This window comes from Acipenser ruthenus, chromosome 27 (assembly GCF_902713425.1).
Source record: "Acipenser ruthenus chromosome 27, fAciRut3.2 maternal haplotype, whole genome shotgun sequence".
In the NCBI taxonomy this organism is placed as follows: domain Eukaryota; kingdom Metazoa; phylum Chordata; class Actinopteri; order Acipenseriformes; family Acipenseridae; genus Acipenser; species Acipenser ruthenus.
This window is the reverse complement of record NC_081215.1, coordinates 6,410,689-6,426,621: the sequence shown is the minus strand read 5'-3', so window position 1 is coordinate 6,426,621 and position 15,933 is coordinate 6,410,689. Positions and strand designations below refer to the sequence as shown.

Here is a 15,933-nt window from a genome sequence, read left to right as displayed (position 1 = left end):
CAGAACAGGCTGCCTGGCCAGCAACTTTGTGTCTCTGTGATACGAAGCCTGTTCTCACCTCTGGATCCATCCCCTGCCCTGGTCATTAGGAACTGCATGTTGTTTCCATCTGCTCTCTGCTCAGGGGGCCCCTTTGCTGGCAGGCTCTCAGTGTTTAGATGCTCGGTCCATTTCTTTAAGTCTGCGTTTGAACTGAAAACCACCATGTTTGAATAAAAATGAATGCTGTGTCTAAATGATGTGCAGGTGCACCCAAGGATAGCACAAGACTCCTTTGAGCAGCTATAGAGCTTTTAACCTCATCCCACCCATAACAAGCAGTACATCACACAACACAGCCCGTTACACTGGTTACAGTCAGAGACTGGTCCGCAAGGTCTCGTAATCTGCAGGCAATGCAGTGCTTAACTGTGTACATTTTTACTGTCTGATCTCACTGCCACATGGTCTGAAAATATATCACTGAGCCATTTAAACATGCAGTCACTGCAGCTTCAAGCTTCACCTGGATCAGAAGCCTTGGATTAGCCATTGAGCAGCCAGGTGTGAAGGAGAAGCAGGCATATCGAAGCGTGCCAAAACCTGTCCGACATGACCGCATGCACCTCATTCAGTACCAGGGCTTCAAAGCAGCTCCTAATGCTGCCAGTCAGTCAGATAGCCGTTAATAAGAGGGATGCTTGGGACAGCTCAGCCCGCACAGTTTAAACAGACACTACAAAGAGCGGGGCAGGGAGAAGGGAGATGAAGATAACACTTAGATACTAATGGGGTTCCAGCTGCAGCAAGCAGGATCAGCATGTTTCATGGTCGGCTGAGCACTGCCTGGTTGGCGTCTGCTCAAGGGGAAAGAGGCAATTGAGTGGAGACAATGTGCCGTGCGTGTGCCTCTCAAAGCCTTCTGGGGGAGGCTTGTGTCTAATGAAGAGACGGGAAGAGCCCCATATTTATTCATTATTCCTTCTCTTTCTTGAAGAGAATTTTTGGATACATTAACTGCACTGTTGTTGCCCCATGGGTACCCTATTGTTTTTAATTATTCAGTATATGCATTTAGCACAACATGCTTTGGAGAGTAACTGTTAAGATATTTTCATACATACTATACCATATTTACTGTGTCGATTAAAAATGTATTTACTATCCCTACATTTTAATATCCATAGTTCATATACAGTATGTTGTACTGTAGCAGGGTTGAATTGTGGGGCCTCCCAAGCTGCAGTCTTCTGAATTAACTAGCTCAGGTCTTCTTGCTGTAGTGTACTATATTTTTTTCCCATGATTTAATAACCCCTAAAACTTGCTATATAAATACCTGTAGCTTGACAGCATGTGTGTGTGTGTGTGTGTGTGTGTGTGTGCGTGTGTGTGTGTTGTGTAATATGTTCTAGGGTGCTGTGCGATACAAATTGATATCAGCTACACCAGAGGTCAGAATCGGTACCTACAAGTGTCTAAAATATAGTTAAATAACAATAATTGAACAGTATAGCTCATTTTAATGTGATGTCATTTCCATCTCATACAAGCTGCTCGAAACTATCTCATACAAAGAATTTTCAGATGGATATATATTTAGCATTATATATAATAAATAGATTAATATTGAATATTACATAAACTACATTATTTGTGTACTGTATATATAAACTTCAACTGTATAATTCAAGACACTTCCTGGATAAGGGCGTCTGCTAAGAAATAAATAATAATAATAATAATAATTAAAATGTTACTTGCATTGCAGCCTTTTATATATTTACGAGAAGGTAATTGTATGTATAAGAAACATTCAAAATATAAATATTTCAGTATATTAAATGTGCCACTTTTGATTATTAACACATATTTTGAATATATATTTAGGAAAACCTTTTTTTTCTTTCAAAATATATCTCAATATATTATCCAACACATAGACTGAATATTTCAGAATGCATGTGAATATATTTTTATATATATAAAAAAAATAATAATAATAATAATAATAAGCGTGTCAATTTCCAGTACTGAAACATAGAAAAAGTGACAAGGGTAACTTCAAGAATTCATGAATCATTGAAGTTGCAGATGAAGAAATTGACCATGTGTCCCACATTGTTGAAAAGTTTGCCCATCCCTAACCTAGCTACTGGTTAGGGTGTGTGTTTGTGCAACACAATAGCCTGGCAGGTGGAAGTCCCTTTCACACAATCAATTAGGAGCTGAACCTCAGTAATGCACATTTGGTTGGGTTGCTGGAGTGTGAAGGGAGGGGGGTTTGGTGGTTAGTCAAGTCCTGAGCTGCGCGGAGAATAATCTAGTTGTTTGGCATGTGGGTCAGGGAAGTCCTGCATAACCCCCTCTCCCTTTTCTCTTCTGAAATATCCAGCAGGAGGCAGGGCTGCCTTTGAAGTGTATTTGCTTAATGAGAGCAATAACCCCCGAGCTCACGTTCTGGGAGGAGCCGGGCCCAGCTGTGAATGGGAAGCAGTTTGTAGCAAAGTGTAAAGTGGTAGTTCTTGATCTTTCTATGGAAGGGAGAGTGATACAGTGGGGAACTACCTTTGAATCTGAGTAAGTAACTCAATCTATGCGTCTCTGTTTAATTAAGCTTGCATGTCATGTTAAGTAACCCAGGCAGACAGACAGATATAGCTGCCGTCTCCAACAATTATATCCAATTTTCACTAAACTACCTTTCGCGAGCTTCTGTTTACCTAATTGTCCTGGGATTTAGCCATGTTTACATTTTGCTTTAAATAGGTAAGAATGAAAGCAAGCATTCCTTGTTCTGTTTGTATATTGATTTTCTCTATTTGCCAAATTTAGTTTCAGCAGAGAGACATTCAGACGGTCTCTACGTCACTCCTAATATCTCTGCCCCTGCTACTAGTCTTACAGCAGTAGAAGTCATTGGACAAGCTCTGTGTTTTTATTTGAATGTCATCATTGTTCGGAAGATACTCAAGAGCATATTATAAATACGTATTTCTTGATTAAATGTGAATATTTTGTTTAAGTTCATGGTAGCGACTGTTGACTTAAAGAGTGATGGTACCATATCTGGATTTTAAAACACGTGCAGCAAAATCCATGTACTGTTGTGGAATGATTTAAAAAGTGGGCGGTCACCATTATTTAGTGATTCTTAACCTGCCACCCCCCCCCCCCTACAAAGATGACATCTGGCACTGTCAGATATTTATGCAGCCTCTGCTCTGAGGAGAGCTTCTGAACTTTGTACTGGTTTACTTGTGTAACTCTGGATGGGGAGTGTAAATCCCTGAGTCTTGATTATATAATCTCTGCAAAAGCAAGGATTCATTTTGCTTTGATTGTATCTCGCACACTTTCCCAAATGGAAGACCTCCTGCAGTATGAGTTATGGAAGGTGTCTACTTTAGACAACAGAAATACCTGCCACAATATACCATACCAATTAGGGATATTGTACAGAGTGTTGCATGATCCCGGCTGATATCTATTATTATTATTTATTTCTTAGCAGACGCCCTTATCCAGGGCGACTTACAACTGTTACAATATATCACATTATTTTTACATACAATTACCCATTTATACAGTTAGGTTTTTACTGGAGCAATCTAGGTAAAGTACCTTGCTCAAGGGTACATCTGGGATTGAACCCACAACCCTCTGGTCAAGAGTCCAGAGCCCTAACCACTACTCCACACTGCTGCCCATATCTACTGCATGAGATAGCAGCTCACTGACAGTACCCTAGTTATTAAACTATAGCTAATCATAAGGTCATTTCCATCAGATCTGGTACAAGCCATCTGATACAAACAACAAATAAAATAAGGCTTTACTCTTTTATTTTTATAGCACCCTTTGTATACAAGCAGTCCTCGCAGCTCCACTTAAAAGTCCTGATGGTATTTGCGCTTGTTTTCAGCACCCCAAAGTGGAGGAATTCCGTTACATTTGAAATATGTCACTGTTTTTATTCACCCATTTTCTTACATGCAAGAGAATTTCATTTCCCTGGCATGAATTTGGAATGTGAAAAGAATCCCTTTGGCATCTGTTCAAACATCCTTTCGGCATTTTTAATATACAGAAAAAATAACCCAGGCAGACGGACAGATATAACTGCAGTGTCCAACAATTATGTCTGATTTTCACTAAAGCATCTCTCTTGAGCTTCTGTTTACCTAGTTGTCCTGGGATTTTGTCTTCTTTGCATTTTGCTTTGAATAAATGAAGTAAGCTTGAAAGCAAGCATTCCATGTTCAGTTTGTATATTGATTTTCTCTGTTTGCCAAATTTAGTTTCAGCAGAGAGATGTTCAAACGGTCTCTACGTCACTCCTAATATCTCTGCCCCTGCTACTATTCTTACAGCAGTAGAAGTTATTGGACAAGCTCTGTGTTTTTATTTGAATCACATCATTGTACAGAAGAAACTCCTTGAGCGCATGCTATTTAAATGTGAAGCTTGGGAGTACTGTACATAAAGCGGGCTTTAGTTACCTGCATTGTCACCTAAAAACAGACAAATGTGTCTGTTCAATGTTAAATGGCTCATGTTCCCTTGAATTACCTTTTTGATGCCAATTTGTTAGTAACCTGACGCGGTTTCCTTTGGCCCCGGCGAAGGCCCTGCAAGGTGGCGGGGTTAAAGGTCAAAGAGGAACAGAAGAGGTCCTTTAGAGGTTTTTAATGGGAAGGAGGAGGTACTGGAAACTAATTATTAGATAAACGCAGACTTCCCCTAGAAAGTTCAACAATTTCAAACTGCGAACAAGTGTCAGAAACATGCTGTTATTTTTTTTTACTACGGGTCATTCAGGTTAAACAGAGATATTTTCACTTCTTTCATGATAATGTACCAGTAATTGTCATGCCCTTGTAAATGGGATAAATGTAAACGGTCTAAATAGCAGAGCTCACAATTTTTTTTTTTCATCTGGCACAGTAAATGTCTTGTTTTAAACACAGATTGTGGGGACCTGTTCTGTTGCTCCCTCCTAAATCTCCACGTATTCTTGCGTTTTCTTTTTAAACATTATCGGCAGGGTTTTTCTCTTGTTTATTCACAAGTCACAGGTCACTGACTAACAAACTCATTGTGCCAACCATTATCCGTGAGGTTAGCGTTCATGGCGCCTGTTTTTTTTTGTTTGTTTTTTACGCTTTTATATTTTTGCACGGTTCTGTAAAATAAAAGCAGTGCTCCAGTTGAATAATCAACCAGGGTGTGTGAATAAAGGCAACATCAATAAGCCATGTTATAAAAACAACAGCGTGTTCTTAAACGCCAGCTATAACGTTCAATTCAAATGTGGTTCTGTGCTGTATCAGTTTAAAAAGCAGTGCTGTCAAATCCTGATCTCTTACAACAGGAGTAAGAAATGGCAATATTACAAATCATATTGTCAGAAATATGTTTTCTAAAATATGTTTTGTAAGGATTTTGTTTGTCATCAACATTTTCCTAAATTGACTGCTAAAGAAAAAAAAAAAAAGTTAAAAGATCAATCTGTATAAAAGTCCATTTGGGCTACTCAGGTGACCAGAAAGAGTGTATTTTTGTTTAGTTTTCTATTATAACCCTTTACTGAATACGACCCTTCAAATGTTGTCTCTGTGTAAGTGTCTGGAAGTGAGGGTGGGTCTGGGAGGGCAGTAGGACAGCAGACAAGCCCAGCTGGGACAGGTCTTCCCAAGGAAGCAGAGAGGTGGCTGGGGTTATCTGATCAGGAAGCCCCCTGGTGTTGTTTGATAGGGGGAGAGGCCTAGGAGTCAGACAGGCCTCTCGAGTGCTCTAATAGCTTCCCCCTGCCCCAGGCACACTCACCCTCTCTGTCTCACAGGACAGCTCCATATTGATGGGTCACTCCTTCTCCGTCTCACAGGACAGCTCAGTATTGATGGGTCACTCTCCCTCTCCGTCTCACAGGACAGCTCAGTATTGATGGGACACTCTCCCTCTCCGTCTCACAGGACAGCTCAGTATTGATGGGACACTCTCCCTCTCCGTCTCACAGGACAGCTCAGTACTGATGGGTCACTCTCCCTCTCTATCTCACAGGCAGCTCTGTATTAATGGGTCACCTTTATGGAAGACACAACAAGATGTGGGCCAATAACTACAACAAACAAATGTTAATTAGGAAACATTTTTTCAACAGTTAACACATATTTTCAGGGCAGTCTTTTGTATTAATACAATTGAAATGTATCTCTAAATACATGTATTGCTATAGAAAATATGTTACTCCCAATGTGAGTTAGACTCCAGCCTCTAAACACTTGAGGCAACCTTTTGTATGTTAAAATGTTTGCCATGTGAATAGCAATAGCATCTCAACAATATTGATTTAGAGTAAATTGCTTGAAAATGTCCCTGGCAACGAGTTACTTGAAACGTTGCTGGAAAGATTTGCCTGAAAGTTGGCTGGTTTTATAAAGGAATCGTAGAGACTGCCATCTTTGAACCCAGGACCTGTGGGCCTTCTGTAGCCCTGTTTAATAAATGGCGGTTGGTTCCCACACTGACAATCTTTGCTGGATGTCTTGAGCAACCGCTTGAAAAAAACAGTCCCCTAGCATCCTGTCTACACCACACACCAACTGCAGTTGACTGTGACTCTTAATAATTCTAAAATACTTTTACTATTTGTAGTTACTAGCATTCAATATATTTTCAAATGAGAAATATATTAATATTACTTTAACAAAAAAAAGTAGTAGTTTGATATCCTATTGCTGTTCCTGCCTAGATTTTTTTTTTTTTTACTAGGCTTACTAACTAATGTACTTGTTCAATCATGGTTGCTGCCTCTGAAAGCACTGTATTTTTTTATTTGAAAACATTTGATATGGTGCTGTACCTGGTTGAAGAAATCTCTATTGGCAATCCATGCTTTCAGTTAGTAGTGCACTTGCTTGGTCATTTCCCCTGGAGGGTGAAATTGTCCCCACCCCTTAATGGCTTATTTACTATTATAAACCAACCAGCTGCTTCCCCTGTTGACTGACATGCTTTCAGCCAGTGACATGCTTTCAGCTAGTGAAATGCTTTTACCCAAAAGACCCTGCTGAGGTGAAATGACCCAGGCCATGAACTGAAAAAGGGGCATAGAAACGGAGAAGTCGCTTTTGAGACAGTGACTTTATGTGTAGAGCCATTTCAATGCGATTTCATTACCAGAACTAATATTGATCTCCTGTTTGTTTCCAGGTTAAGGTCTGTCTATCTGTAGAGTGAGTGTTGGCTGGCGGGTGATCACAGACACTGAGGGAGTCATGGAGAATGAACATGTGCCCCCTACCTCAGGCTCCAGCAGCAGCAGCAGCACCACCACCCCCACCACCAGCAGCACTGTTACCAGCAGCAGCTCCAGCAGTGGGAGGCAGCCAGTGCCTCAGATATCTGTGTACAGCGGGATCCCAGACAGACAGACAGTCCAGGTAAGCTATGGTTGATATTAGGGATAGAACGATTACTTATTTGTCCGAGTTGAATAAAAGTAGAAATAGTCAACTAGACTATTTGATAATGTCTGGTGCTCTATTTGTGTGCATCCAGTTTTGAAACACGTTGCTGTTTGTGCACTGTATTTTAAACCGGCTTGGGATTTGTTTTGAACTATTTATTAATGTTTTACAATGTTGTTTATATGTAAAGGGTTGCAACCTCAACTGGACTTGCAACAACATCTGACACCACACACGTCATCGCTGCTTTCTGCTTCATTTTAAAAAGATGCATACAATTACAATAATGACATTATTATTATTTATTTCTTAGCAGACGCCCTTACCCAGGGCAACTCACAGTTGTATACAAAATAAAATATATATCAAGAATTACAGTACAATTAAGAGCAAGATACAAAATACAATGACTGCAGTCCTAATAAGAGCAAATTCCAAACACAGATTTGATATCGGGGCAATTCAAGAGCAGATAACAGTGTTGATAGTTACATCACGGTTAGATACGAGTGCAAGTGAAATACAAAATACTACAGATTGGGTTAAGTGCAGGATTAAATACAGTAAAATAGGGAGCATATAAGTGCAAATTAAAGTGCATTAAAGGCGGAGAAGGGAAGAGTTGAGTTTTACAGGTGTTGTCTGAAGAGGTGTGTCTTGAGGAGGCGCCGGTGGTCAGGGACAGGGCAGTCCTGACATCCGTAGGAAGGTCGTTCCACCACTGCGGGGCGAGGGTGGAGAAGGAGCGGGCTAGTAAGGACATGCTAGCTTGCTACTAGTATACACTTTAAATACACAGAAACATTGTTCAATTAGTCGTCTACCAGTTTCTGACACTGACTGTCACTTCCCTAATTGACTAGTCGACTATTCAGTGCTATCCTTAGTTGATATGAACTGTATTAAGGTGTTTTGCTCTATAGTGAGGTTCCTTTGGAGAAGTGCTTACAATTGAATTACACAATAGGTATAGGAGGATAATGGTTCTGAAGCCACTATGAGGTGACATTCCATGGGTTTATATAACAATCCTAAATATGTCAAACAAAAAAGTAAAATATTATGGGGCACAACATACAGATAATGCTAATTTGAAATCTCCCTTTGAATGCAATGCCAAGTCCTTTACGAGGGGACTGTAGCACCATCTGCTGTTGGGAGGCAGGATTGCACTTAAGAACCAATGTGCAACTCTATTGCCATCTGCTGGTAGGATGCAGAACTCAAATAAAAAACCTTACTAATATTTAGTGTGCAATGAAAAGTATACCAACATTCAGATTTAATGAGACATTTTACAGCATTATCACACTAATAAAATACTAGGACAGCAGTGTAACTATTGACCAGGTTAATATTTATGCAGCCCATTTGTGTAATCAAATGTTACTTCTACCAAACATCCAAGATTAGTGCTAAACAGGGTCTGTAAGACCAGCTGCAGATAATGTATACTTGAAGACAGGTTTGATGGCTGGTTCACTTCTCTCCTGTGTGCTGCATGCTCTTCCATGGTTGTGGGGTAAGGCAGTCTTTTCACTGACACATCCAAACAGATCCTCTGTCAGGATCAAAGGGCCCACTGTGCTTGTCAAAAATGGGAGTAGAGCTGGTAACCATGGTGACCTGGTTGAATTTTCCTGCTCTTAATCTGCAGGGTCAGGGACTGTAAGAATTAGGAGACATTTTGGAGTCTATCAGGTACTGTAGTCTAGCAGTTATCACACAGGGCTTACTTAATGATTTAAAACATTCTATATACAGTATATTATATATATATATATATATATATATATATATATATATATATATATATATATATATATATATATTAAAAAGTTTACTTTAGTCAAAAACTTTTTTCAATTCAAAAAGTAGAACTTATCAAGTATTTGCACCTGTCGCTACATTTTTATATATATTTTTTGGCATAAAACTGAACTCTGAAAGGTTAAAAACAGCTGTGGAGTTTTAGATGTCTTTAGTTAGGGGCCAGCTGTGGCACTTGGAAACAGTGCACAGCTTCCTTCAGGGTACTGTGCTTCAGCCTGCTGGAAGGGATCAATCCAGAATGGTGTTTCTCAAAACAGATAACGTATTAAACCAGACAAAAGCTGTCTCCTGCTCAGGAAGGCCTCTTAACCCGGTTCCCCTTAAGAGGGCCCTATCCATCACCGCACTGACTGCTGGGTAACTGATGACCCTGGCAAAGGTTATGGTACCAGCCCTAACTGCACCTCAGGGGAATAGGCCTACTTCCCATCTCACTGCTGCTGCTAATTCCCTTTAAAGACTGCCCCAAAGCAACATGGCCAAACGGTGAAGAAACCACATTGGTGGATTATTAAATGGTGAAGTAGGCCCACGTCACATTTAAACATCTTGTACACTTGTACTTTCCTGGCTGCCCAACACCCTATTGACAGTGCTATGGCAGGTGTTTCTTTGTCCAACACTTGCATACATTACCCTTACCCATAATAGAGGGTAACATTTTCTTTTCTTCTCATAGCATTCCATTATATGAACAGAGTTTACCCTTCTGTAGCTATAGTAGAGGCCGATATATCTACCTGATTCCATATAGACAAGTAGCCCTTATAGAGCCGCATTGTCACACTCTCTACTGGAATCTCACTAGGTGGTTTTCCTCTCAATGTTCAAATGCTTGGTGATTTAAACCAGGACCAGGGAAGTGTTCAGTCAGTCCATTACAGAGGGATTACACCATCAATCTAAAGCACTAGCCGTGCCTTTGATATATGTCACAGTGCTGTAACTAATTCCAGTCTCGTCTCTAGAATATAAGATTACTATGATGTGTTCTACCCAGCTCTCTGCGTCTGATAAGTCACTTAGCGTTAACTCTTATCTGGCTTTCTGTTCTACAGCTCTGTTTATAAGGACAAAGAATGTTTTCCCCTGATTGACTGGGTCAGGGCAGGATAATGGGAAACCACACAGCTATTGAAACTTTGAAAAAAATAGTCTTTGCTTGGACCACATTAATATAACCACCCTTCCAGTTTCTACAAAAGAAATAGAAAAAAGGCTACTTTTTTTTTAAAGTAAGAAAATGCTAACCCACAAATGATTGGCAGTCATGTATGAAAAAATCATGTTCATAGCCTTTTAAAATGGAAAGAAAGCAGTGATTGTGAAAGTGCTGATAGCAAGCCATTGATATTATGATCTCAGTTCTAATGAAGATGTGTCATTATCTGGGACCTTTTTTTGGCCTGCTACACCTGCTTTTGGAGTCACAAATTAAAAGAAAGTTGAAGTTATCAGGAAACAAAAACATGAATACAATTTCATTGTTACTTTCTTTTGTGGTTTGTATTACATTTACAGGGCTTGCCTTTCTCTGACACAGAAAGCTCTTTAAAAATCTAAATCTGCAGATTTTTGAGCGGCAATTCCAATATGCCTCCCCTTTTTCGAAAGTACAATAGGGAAGAATTTGGGGGTTAGGGGGTTACTGGAAAGAAAGGTCAAAGGTGATTGGGGTCTGAGGTCACCCCTTTTTCACCTGCAGCTGAGGAGAACGTTGTTGCCTGGCAACGGTGAAGCAAACAGCTCCCCACCCCCAATCCAGATTACGCCTACTGGGGAAAACGAGTGTCTGATTTGACAGGGGAGCCAGACTTCCTGCACGGCCATTAATCAGATGGGTGGAGATTTAAAAATAGTGACTGCTTGAAAAACAAGGGGCCCCATATCTCAGAGTAAGAATCTCTGCCTTTTCAGTGGCCAGGGTGTTTGTGGATATCGTCTGTGGGATTCATATATGAATTTACTGGATTTACCTATCAAGAGGGGAGAGCGTCTTTTTGAAATCCTCTCTTCTGGGGCAGATTTACCTCCATCAGTCAGTGTGTTGCTGTACGCTCAGGAGCTTGGGTTTACTTCATCGGTCTTATCTTTGGGATCTTCTGTGATCCTCATTTCTTCACATAACTGAGGGTTCCACCAGGGTTGCTATCTGGTATGTGTTTTTCATAATGATCATAATACAGTGTAAAACTGCTTAATACTTTTTGTTTTGGGATTATGCTTGAATGGTATTGCAATTCATTATGAAAATGTAATATTACTGCATCTATCAAATACCAGTTATTCTTAAAGGAGTAATTCCCCTTTTCATATTTGATATATTTCAGAAGGATGTTACTTTATGTGTTTATTATAGAGATTTGAGAAGCATAACTAAACATGATTTTAGAAGCTATTATACACAGTCATTTTCTAGTTTCCCCATGGCTTTATCATGCATTTACCAGAGTATACCATGATTTGCCATGTTTTTAATATGCTTTACCTTACATGGGCTTTGCAGTGCTTACCTGTGTTTTACCATGCGTTCACTGTGCTTTATTGCTGTGCTTTTACTATGAGAAACTTTCATAAGCGAGATGTTAGCTTAAAAACTGACCTATATACAAAAATATATTGTTGTATATTAGTGGCAAAAACATGATAATTTACAATAGTATAGAATAGAGTATTTTGAAAGTGTAAAACTGGAAAAAGGGTAATAAACATTATCTGGGGTTGGACCTGACTCACACAGAGTGGTTATAGTGTGAGAGGAAAGCCTCAGCGTAAGGAGGCTCCAGTCCATCCATCACTGAGCTTGAAGCTATCCGGTCTCCCTCTCTCCCCCTCCCTCTCCCTCGCAGACAACAACCACCCGTCACTCCCGACACACACAGGGCTGACCGATTCAATACAATACCACACTCCAGCTGCGCCCAGCAACAGCAACCATTGAGGACCTGCTGGAGTGAACCCTGCCTGAATGAGCACTCTGTTAATATACACATCAAGGACCTCACAACTCAATGTGGGAAACCACTATATATTGTACCAACAGAAAATCCTCACCCAGCTGGCACGTTCGCAAGCCCAGTGGCAAGCAAACACAGATTCAGTTTGTTTGTTAAGCACACAGTGGAGTGAAAGTTGGGGAACTGTTTTTTACGTAGTGCTATAAAACATGACAACACTATAAAACCTAAAACCTACAGTACAGCAACCTGACATATCAAATTGAATAGCATGTGCCATGTTACACAGTTTGTAGAAATCAATCAATACACTGATCCAATCTCACCATGATTATATCCCTAATATCACCTTATAGTCTATAACAAGAAATGGCGCATTGAGAATTCCATTCAGGGTATTTTCTACTCAGTGCATTGGATGGGTTCCCAGTCCTGGACTCTGCGGTTGTTCTGCGGTGGAGCTCCAGAAGGCAGCAATTTCAAAGCAGACCAGCCTGTCCAGGGCATTAGCTGACAAAGGAAGGAAGTTCCCTCGAACTCTGCTTACTTGAAGTCAGACAAATTGGTAAAAGCAAAACACATGGCCCCAGATTCAATAAACGTTAATCAAAGTTTGTGACTCTGGGGAAAGCAAACAAACTGGTGACTAGCAATATTCAATGTGTATTTAGAAGCTTTTAGGTTAAGTACAATCTTTTTTTTCTTTAGCAAACACAATATTATAAACTTCAGCTATTTCATGTATCATGGTTTTGGCTGGCACATCGGGTTGTCTTAAACTGTAATACCCAGTTCATAGATTCGTAGAATTACTGGAGCGTATAGGCTTGGTGTGCTGCAGTGACGCAGGTACAAGGACCGTCCATATCAAGTAGTTTGGGGACAATGTCATGTAAAATCAAGTTTGAACTTCCGCTTCACAGCCCAGATTTTTTACCACACAAACCTCCATTGTATAACAGCTTGGTACAGTTTGTATGAGGTGGGATTACAATATGTCTTATGTAAGCTAGTATTGGTACCTGCCTCCATTTTTAGGTTGTGTAAAATATTTACAGTACCCAATAAGTCTTGCTTCATTTTCAGAGAATCCTATTTCAAATCCTATTTCAGCGGCCGAATTCGAGAGAGGGGTGGAAAACTACATGAAACAAGTTGGTCTCAACTTATTGAGTCTCAGTGGCCTGCTGAAAGGCATTGGTTCTCCAACTAAAACATGGGGGGGGGATCAAATTCAGTGCTATGAATTTATTAAATAAATAAGTGGGATTGGTCACAGTTTGCTACACAGTCTTCCATGTTGTCACAAGCCAGGTACCTGCAATAAAGCACTCTGAACATGCAAACAGAACAGGGAAATACACTGCACTTCTCTCATTTTCATTAGGGTCTCATTTAGAGCACAGGGCTCTTTGTAACTCCCCCACCCTCTGCTCGAAGGGCTGTACAAGTTCCTTATAAACAAGTAAATAAACAACTTGCAGCAGCACTACTGTTTAACGCTGATTGATCTTCGGAAGCAAAGAGCAGTGCTGGGGGCCCCTAGGGGCCCGGGGAATGTGCCTGGCTGTCACGTTACATTGATTGATGATGCTCCTGTAATGGAATGAGCTGACCCTTGCCATCTCTCGATTGAGTCGCTTCAGTTCAGCCAGGCAGCCAGGCAGGGGGTGGGGGTATTGTGTGTAATTCAGTGATGGATGGTTCATTTTGTTTCTGTTACTCACCCTCACTAGGGATGCATATCCGTGGGGATATAGTTTCTAGAGGTTTTTTTTAGAGAGAGAGAGAGAGGACCACTTACCCAATTGGTTAAGATCACCAGTTATTGAGAGTACGGTAGTGTGGGTATGTTTAGAAATCTGGCTTTACTACCTACAGTACACATAAGCCCCTCTTTCACACTGGCACTCCTACCCAGGTCCTGGCTACCCGGGTCACAATCCTGCGTAGTGTGAAACCACGTACCTGGGGTCGTACCCGGGTCCCAACGACCCACCTCAGGATGTGGGTCTACACGCTTTGACCCAGGTTGAGCGAGACAAAATGCTTGATGGCCGTTTGTGAGCCGACGCAATGACAACCAGCCACACCTGTGTGAAGGTTTCACTTCCGCAAGAAACATTTCTGTTTATTCTGTTTAGCCATATTTTTGCTTGAGACACACCGTGAGCCAGATTCCAGCAGGGATGAAGAAACATTTGCTCTAATCAATCCAGAGAAGCTTGGATGGAACGTCAGTAACAAGCTGCTTCCGAGGCATTGATACACGTATTGTGTACTTGTGTCTGTCACCCAGGTCAACCCTGCTTTATCAAAAGTAGTGTGAAATCGCTTATCCGACCCGCATGACACCAGGTCCTGCCCGGGTAGGTTCTGACCCTGGTAGATCATGCCAGTGTGAAAGGGGCTTTAGTATATCATTTTTACTTATATGTAGTGATATATATTATTAAAACTTGGTTGGGACATTCTTTACCACAAAGTCTCTGGTGCATGCATATGGTCTAAAACAGGTTTTGAATACTTGGGAAGTCTGTTTTCTACAAGACGTTATTCTGCATACTGTGAGTGAAGGTCTAGGGATATTCAACCAGTTTTCCAGAAGCCCTCTGAAATTGGTTGTTGTTCAACTTCTTCAGTGCTACATTACTTTCCTCAGGGTATAAGTTCCTAGTTTCCAGTCAGCCAACAGCACTCTCATTCGCATCACCGTCCCTTCACCTCCCCCTTCTCCGCCTCTACAGCAGCCCCGAGGCTTATATATGTGGGGGCTCTGATCGCCCTAATATAACTATCGGGCAAACATCTAAATAAGCCCAGTGATCAAGAGGCCTATTGTATCAATATACTGTTGTCACTTCTATGTTTTCCATTTGCAAATCGTGTTCTATTAAATACTGGGACATTCGCTCTCCTTTCTAAATGTGAATGCTTTCTGTTTCCCTGTGTGTCTGTGTCCTAGGTGATCCAGCAGGCCCTGCATCGGCAGCCCAACACAGCGGCGCAGTACCTGCAGCAGATGTACGCCGCCCAGCAGCAGCACCTCATGCTGCAGACTGCTGCCCTCCAGCAGCAGCACCTAAGCAGCGCGCAGCTCCAGAGCCTTGCAGCCGTGCAGCAGGTACAGACTCAGACGCGCCTCACTGCAGCACACTCTTCAAGGGAATTGCAACACCCGCTATTACCAGAACAGTCACAGCGATGGGGGCTGTTTTACACATAGCTCTCAGAGTGCGTGGCTATCCCTCCTGACTGATATATGAATACCATCAAATACAGTTCATAGCTAGGACACTGAAGAAGGCTCTCGCCCAAACGTTTGTCTATTTGACTTAGTTTTACCGCATGGGAATTGAGGAATGTGCTGCTTGTGAAAGCTAATGCTGTGACACTGGCTACAGAACTCGGTGTTCTAAAGGTTAAACATCTAATCCAGATCTTGTATTTGCCCTACTGCATAGACACAGGTCAATAAATAGGAACAAAGGTCTGCCTGAAGTCTTGGTTATAGTCGAATACAATGGGCCCAGTTATTTGGTTTCTTGTCTTTTACACTTTCACAGAAAACAGTGCGTTTCCAAGTATAATCCATCATATTTGCACGGTTAGGCAGTATACTTTATAATAGTGTTGGGATAGGGTCCCAGAGTGGCTTACCTGGTAAAGGCACGGCCTTGTGGTGTGCAGGG

General features: G+C 41.2%; 1 protein-coding gene across 9 annotated transcripts in view; it reads left to right on the top strand.

Moving 5' to 3' along the window:
- Positions 1-15,933, top strand: part of LOC117432417 (polyhomeotic-like protein 2) — a 66,695-nt gene that overhangs the window by 21,578 nt on the left and 29,184 nt on the right. For 7 of the 9 annotated variants that reach the window (XM_059002683.1, XM_059002677.1, XM_059002676.1 and 4 more), the window contains exons 3-4: positions 7,195-7,424; positions 15,207-15,365. In XM_059002683.1, the coding sequence (XP_058858666.1) occupies positions 7,260-7,424; positions 15,207-15,365 (324 nt within the window). In that variant the 5' untranslated portion in view covers positions 7,195-7,259. Of the gene's footprint in view, positions 1-2,374; positions 2,560-7,194; positions 7,425-11,211; positions 11,440-15,206; positions 15,366-15,933 lie in introns of those variants that run through there. The other 2 variants (XM_059002675.1, XM_059002680.1) reach the window with 2 other exon arrangements.